Below are 7,251 nucleotides of genomic sequence, written 5' to 3'. Positions count from 1 at the left end.
AAGAAGACCAAGGGAAAAAGGATCTTTACCACTGTCCTATACCCAGATGGCTACTTAAATTGAGAGAAATGAAAATTAAACTAGGAAGTCAGTTTCTCAGTTACACAAGATACATTTCAAGTGCTCAATAGTCACATGTGTTTAATGGCTGCCATACTGGATAGCATGGATGTAGAATATTTCCTTCATCACAGAAAGTTCTGGTTGAAACACTGAACCCTTCCCTTTGGGAAGGTCAGTGTTATTGTGTTGTTGCCGTTTAGTGACTAAGTCGTGTCTGACTCTTTGTGATCCCATGGACTGCAGCACGCCAGACTTCCCTGTCCTTCACTATTGCCTGGAGTTTGCTCAAACTCATGTCCATTGAGTCAGTGATGCCATCCAACCATCTCATCCTCTGTCATCCCCTTCTCCTCCTGCCCTCTGTGTTTCCCAGCATCAGGGTATTTTCCAATGACTCAGTTCTTCGCATCGGGTAGCCAAAGTTTTAGAGTTTCAGCTTCAGCATGAGGTCTTCCAGTGAATATTCAAGATGGACTGGTTGGATTTCCTTGCAGTCCAAGGGACTCTTCAGAGTCTTCTCCAACACCACAGTTCAAAATCATCAATTCTTTGGGGCTCAGCCTTTTTTATGGTCCAACTCTCACATACATACATGACTAGAGATGGACGTTTGTTGGCAAAGTGATGTCTCTGCTTTTTAATATGCTGTCAGTATTGTTACGACATCTCTAGTAGACTGAGGCAGGCCCCATGGAGGTCGGCTGGCTTACAGACTTCAGCAGATCCAGTGGCCAGAGCTCATGGTGAGAGCCGGCTACGGGGACCCTGCGGTTGGCTGGCGGGATGGTCCCTGAGCTGGACAGCTGGACGCAGTGAGGGCCTTGCAGAGGCAGAGGGACAAGATGGAGCCCTGGCTCTCGGAGGGGCTGTGGAGGGAGGAAGGCTGGAAAAGGAAGGGGCTGGCTGGAGCAGTTGTGGGAGGGGACAGGTTTGCTAGTAGGAAGATGTGGGTGCTCCATTTGGGTCGAGCAGTGGGCCTTCTGGAAGGGTCAGACATTCAAGGAGAACTGAAGTGGGTCTGGGACTGAGCTGCGCATAGTGAAAGCACCTCCTTGGCCAAGGCCCCTGAAGGGGGATCTGTGACCTTTTCCTGCCTGAGCCTGGCTGTCTCTGCAGGAAGGCAACTCTCCCCAGGACTCTCAAGGGTCTCAAGAGTTGTGTGCAGGTCTCAGCCTATCAACAGCCAGTGTTGGGACAGGACTAGCCCTTGGGGTTCTGATTATGACTGCAAGAAGCCCTTCAGCAATCTCCATCAGAGAACTTTGGGGAAAAAATATAAAAGGTTCATTACTGTGGGCCTTGGAAATTATTTGGCATGACTAAGGCCACACACAGAGATCAAGGTTAGAGAGACAAAGAGAGTATGGGCCAGCTGTCCTGCGTTTTTTGGGGTTGAGGCTGGTGACTTAGGGTTTCTTAGTTTAGTCATGTCCAACTCTTTGTGACCCCATGGACTGTAGCACGCCAGGCCTCCCTGTCCATCACCAACTCCCAGAGCTTACTCAAACTCATGTCCTAAGGGCTCACTTTTTATTGTAAATGTATAATACAAGTGCAGGCATTTAAAGTGCAGCAAGAGAAAAAACAAGTGGCCCAAAGGGTCAGTTAAAGAAATCAGACACAAAGGAGCCTCCGTAGGGGGAGGTGGCCTGGCTTTTTTATTCTCCTCCTTGGCTGACAGAGTGTTTATTGAAGATAAACTTTGAAGTGGATGCCTGGCAGTTAGAGCTTAAGGTAGGCATTTGCATTACAAAAAAGAAAAGAAAGAAAGGAAAAAAAAAGATCAACAGTCAGGGTTTACTCTAAACCCACCAAGTGATGTCCAGGCTTCAGAGCCGATGGAGAGAACCTTAACTAGGTGGATAGTTGATATGGTAAAGAGCAGGGGTTAAAACCCAGAAACACATATCTACAGAAGATTATAGAGATGAATCTTATGATAATTATTAGGCAATAGTCTGAAGTCCACTCTGTAGCGGTTGTCCCGGACTTCGTTGTCCCGGTTTCAACCATGAAAATAGGAAAATACTCCACGATATTATGTAAATCCTTGAACAAATTCCCGGGGCCTTCAAGATCACTGATCTATATTTGGGGCCATCCTGTGAAACAGGTTTGAGTCTGTCCAGAGAGGGTAAATTCCTCCACATCTCACTGAACCAGTCTCTTAGTCTGGAGAAAAGACCAGTTTAGGCAAAAGGTTGTGTCTCATTTTAGGAGGCAGTGATGCGAGTGGCTTCACCAAATAGGCCTAAAGAGTGCAAGCAATCAGGTATTCAGCTAGAAGCATTTCTATGGAAACTATCAAAACAAAAAAAATTTAAAAAAAAGCAAAGGTCAGCAGTTGGATCAGTGAAGAGCTGATTCATTGGGAAAGAACCTGATGCAGGGAAAAAAAGATTAAAGCCAAAAGGAGAAGGCAGAGGATGAGATGACTAGATAGCATGGACATGGACTCAATGGACATGAATTCGAGCAAACTCCGGCAGATAGTGGAGGACAAAGGAGCCTGGCATACTGCAGTCCATAGAGTTGCAAAGGGTCAGACACAATTTAGCGACTGGACAACAGCAGCGATTGGAGCTGATTATAATCCCTGATTTGTAGGTGTTGGGCTTAAAGTCTCTTCCAATGGAGTGAGAGCAGACAGTGGCAATCTAATAGATTTTCTTGGATTGCAGTTTGAATATCTCTGGTGATCTTTCTGAGTGGTTCACAAAGTAACAGCAGACATGAAGATTGTTCATACATGAGTTGTTATGGTGGTTTCTCTCCTTCTTTTCCCAAGGCTGATATGCAGCTGTTACTGAAAGGAATGTGTGTGTGGGTTGCAGCTGCTCACTGCTCAAAAGCCAATAAACAGGCCAGGTTGGTGGAAAGGAAAGTTTGGTTTATTTCAGGTGCCGGCAACTGTGGGGGGAGGGTGGCAGACATCTGTCCAAAGGCAGACTCCCCCCTCCACCTGCCCAGACAAGCAGGGGGTTGGGGGGAGGGGCAGTGAGAGCATTAATAGAGTCAGGGGTCGGGGGCTACATGCAGAAACAGCACAGTCATCTTTAACAGTCATCTTCAAATTGGTCATCAGTGGTCTGACCAGCGTCATCCTGATTGTTTTAGGTACAGTTAGTCCTCAGTTCCAGAGTCCGTTTGTTCCCATTTCTTTGCAGTCAGTTCTTGGAACTGTGGCAGCTCATGTCCTGGGAACAGTCTGCTCAGCATGTAGTTAACTTCTCCACCTGGGGTTTTGGCATCTGTAAGACAGCTCCCAGGATACACTCAGAATATTATCTATAGCCCTTGGGAAAGAACTAAGGTCCTTGACTATGCTTAATGACTACATTATTTAGTCTCCTTTGACTGTTTCTCCTTTGTTTCAGGATTTCTCACTTCTCAGATTTAATTTATCCTTTGACTAAAGTTTTCCATAGCTAAAAGACAGACAGAAAAAAATAAAAAATAAGAATAAAAGACAGACAGAAGACACGGTAGGGCGGCAAGCCTCAATGGGAAAGAAACTGATGCACGGAAAGATCAAAGACAAAAGCTCCACAGCAATGCCATCGATCTGGGTCACCACTTTCTGAGGTACAACCAAACTGTCCCATGTGGACAACTGGGGGTGTTCACAGGTGTCTTGAACTCAGAGATACAGAGCAGTGATGCGGGTCCAGGAGAAATGGTGTCTTCAGAAGGGCCGCCCCAGGAACTTGTGAGGACGGACGGGGTCGGGAGAAGCAGCCGGCATGCACCTGAGCCAGCCCTGCCTCCTAAGAGGACAGTCCTTGGAGGAGACTCAGCAGGAGCCCCAGGGAGGAGGAGGGGACCCAGGAGAACAACACTGGGGAGAATCGGCTAAGGGGGAATTTCAGGAGGACAGAGCGATGCCCAGAGTCTGTATAGATAAAGACAAAGCTTGAGTGTGACTTTTGGATCCAGTAAGGAAGGACAAGCAAGCCTGCAGGGGTCTTGAGCATGAGAGAGGGCAAAAAAGTGTAGTCAGTGACCTACATGACTTTTCTTCATACTGGGATGGGAGGTATCAGGGACACAGGCCATATCTGCTAAGGACTTGGGATAGGACATTTTTAGAGTGACAAAGGAGGTGGAGAACAACCCAGGAGAGGGGACAAATGGAGCCAAACCCCTGACTGGCTGAGGGTTGGTTCCAGAGGACTGAATAGTATGGGATGGATGTCTGCCTAGGGACAGGCTAGAAATGTAAGTAGAAGGGGTACTTCTAGAAGGGTCGGTACTATTATCCATTCTTCAAGTGTTAAGTGATTGTCCACTGGGTGCCAGGCAGTGCCTAGAGCTGGAGGTGGAAAGGTGAATACACTCCTCTACCCTGAATCCTGAGGAGACCAGAGTGTGGAGGCAGAGGGGTTGTAGACACTGCCTGGTCCTGCGTCTCCTGGGGACTCAACCCTCTTGAGCAAGCCTGCCTGTGACATTTCCCATGGGGTCCAGGGGAGGCCAAGGTGTTGTGGGAGATGGAGAAACCATTTCTTCACCTTGCACAGGAGACAAAATTCACTTGCTGCCCTGCAGTCCTGTGAGGCAATAGCAGGGGCCGAGGCAAGTCCAGCTCACACCCTGGGAGGAGGGCAGGAATGGGGCGGGTCAGGAAGGCTCCCGGTTAAACTTTTGCATCAGAGCCCAGACTGGGCATAAAGGAGGGTCCCTCAGGTTGGGAGGAGGCAGACTGGGAACCATGGAGACCCAAAGGGCCAGCCTTTCCCTGGGACGGCGTTCACTGTGGCTCCTGCTGCTGGGACTAGTGCTGCCCTCGGCCAGCGCCCAGGCCCCCAGCTACAGGGAGGCCGTGCTCCGTGCTGTGGATCAGCTCAATGAGAAGTCCTCAGAAGCTAATCTCTACCGCCTCCTGGAGCTAGACCTGCCTCCCAAGGATGTGAGTTGGGGAGGGGGCTGGGAAGGGGATCTGTCTTCTGACATCCTCGGCCACACTGTCGCCCCTTCACTCAGGCTGGTTCTCCTGTCAGGAAGGCACTTTTCCCTCTAGGTGGGCTCCCATCTCTTCCAGGAAACCTTCCCAGACCTGGGTCATCTCCCAGCACCAGGCTTCCTGCCTTAGCCTTTCTGCTGTGGGATCAGGTGCCCTGCACACCTGGCTCAGGCTCCGTGGAATTCTGGGAGCTCCAGGGATGGAGGGGTCACAGGCTCTGTGAGGTGACTTCCCTGCTAATGTCCCCCCTGCTCCTCGGTGTCTCCCTGCCAGGAGGGCCTCTGTCAGCCTGGAGGCTCCAGTGACGAGGGCTCTCCCTGCAGGTGGCCCTGACCTCCCTGGGCCCCTCTGAGGGGAGGCGCTGCCAGCAGCGCTGCTGTGAGGGCCGCTCCTGCTCTCTGTGTGCCCGTGAGGCCAGGCACGGGCTCTGTGCCCTCCCCTGTGCTCTCAGCACCAAGCCCAGGGCCGGACACACAGGGGGCTGGAGAGGCTGCCGTCTGGGTGGGGGGCAGGGACACAGATCAGAGAAGGAAACATGAGCCCGAGCCGAGTCTCCCCATTTTATTCCTGGATCAGGACGAGAACTCAAACATCCCGAAGCCTGTGAGCTTCAGGGTGAAGGAGACTGTGTGCCCCAGGACGAGCCAGCAGCCCGCGGAGCAGTGTGACTTCAAGGAGAATGGGGTGAGCCTGGGGGCTGGGAGTGAGGGCTGGGATCAGAGCTTCTCAGCGCAAGCTGAACTGGGAATTTCAGGGAAGGTTTCCAGCCCCTGGCGGGTGAGGTAAGGTGAGGCTGGGAGGTTATGACCCAGGGTTTCCAGGTTGACCTGGAGCTTCCCTTTCCAGCTGCTGAAAGAGTGTGTGGGGACAGTCACCTTGGACCAGGTCGGGAATAACTTCGACATCACCTGTGCTGCGGTGAGTGACCCCTCCTGGGTTGCGAGGCTTCTGGGGGATAGTGTGTCAAACATCCTTTGGACCAATGACCCGCTGCCCTATCCAGGGCAGAGAAAGGCCCTCCCACCCGGGCCTCTCCTTCCCCTGAGCCCCAGGTCTCTAGCCCTGGCTCTGCGTCCCTTAGAGCAGGGGTTCTCTACTGGGGTCCCCACCCGGGAACTGAGAAGCAGATTCTCAGCCCCACTGAGATCTCCTGAATGCAACTCTGGGGTGGGGTCCAGCCATTTGTATTTTCACAAGGCCTCCAGGAGATTCTGACTGTGGTGAAGTTTGAGCGGCACTGACTTGAGTCGTGAGCTTTCAGCCCCTGCTGTCATCCAGCTTTTCTGGGATGGACTTGTGACCCCAGAAAACCCTATGTCACCTGTGGGCCTCAGTTTCCTCATATGTCTGTGGTGTGGAGATTCAACCAGAGGCTCCAACGTTTGCAGCCAGAGGGTGTCTGGGCCCTAAAACCTCCTGAAATCGCCCAGTTAGTGGGGATGCCCAAGTGGGGAGGGTTTTGTTCTTACCCTGGGTCCCTCCCTCCACAGTAACGTGTTTCTTCTCGTTGCACAGCCCCAGAGTGTCAGGGGACTTGGAAGACTGGGTAGGAAGATATTACGTGGTTTGAAGACGTATGGCCCAACTCTTATCCGACTAGTTGCAATAGCTGGGTGAATTGTGGGCCCAGGAAAGAGTCCTAAGGGTCTGCCAGCCCTGGTGAAGACTTCTGGACTCCGAGAAATAAATTCTTGTGAGAACAAATTCCTCCAAGCCTCAGTTTCAATTGTCTCCCCTTCTCCCACTTATCATGACTGAGCTGTTTACTCTGGGAGGCCCTCAGTGTCGGGTGTGTGTATGTGTGTGTGTCTAAGTGTGTGTATGTGTTTGTGTTATCACTCCTGTATGTGTATGTGTGTGATCTCTCCTGTGTGTATGTATGTGTGTATGTGTGTGTGTGAACTCACTCCTGTGAACACAGAGAAGTGTGAGGCTCCTGTTCCTTCCAGGAGGGCACGGGGGAGGCAGCAGGCCCAGGAGCTCCAGGACAGTGTCTCCACTCTTGGAGAGTGTCTCCACTCCCTCCCGAGCCCTTCAGCCACCCCTGGCCTCCTCCTCCAACACCCAGTAGGACGTAAGGAGACCTGCTGTGTGTGCAGTGCTGGTGGGAATGCTGCTCCTGCTCATGTGGAGCTGACAGTCCACGAGCGGCCAGGCTTCTCACCTTGTTAAACACTCACAGAGACGAAGTTCAGTCTCAGGGCTGAGCCTGCAGGTGCAATGCC

General features: G+C 51.5%; 1 protein-coding gene across 1 annotated transcript; it reads left to right on the top strand.

The window, feature by feature from the left end:
* Positions 1-4,774: 4,774 nt before the first annotated feature.
* Positions 4,775-6,643, top strand: LOC138087032 (cathelin-related peptide SC5). Its single transcript, XM_068981803.1, has 4 exons — positions 4,775-4,972; positions 5,603-5,710; positions 5,873-5,944; positions 6,542-6,643. The coding sequence occupies exons 1-4, from the start codon at positions 4,775-4,777 to the stop codon at positions 6,641-6,643; spliced, it is 480 nt and encodes a 159-aa protein (XP_068837904.1).
* Positions 6,644-7,251: the final 608 nt, after the last annotated feature.

The sequence above is a fragment of the Capricornis sumatraensis genome, chromosome 10 (genome assembly GCF_032405125.1).
Source record: "Capricornis sumatraensis isolate serow.1 chromosome 10, serow.2, whole genome shotgun sequence".
NCBI lineage: Eukaryota > Metazoa > Chordata > Mammalia > Artiodactyla > Bovidae > Capricornis > Capricornis sumatraensis.
Note: the sequence above shows the minus strand (reverse complement) of the source record. Positions and strands in the feature narration are given on the sequence as shown.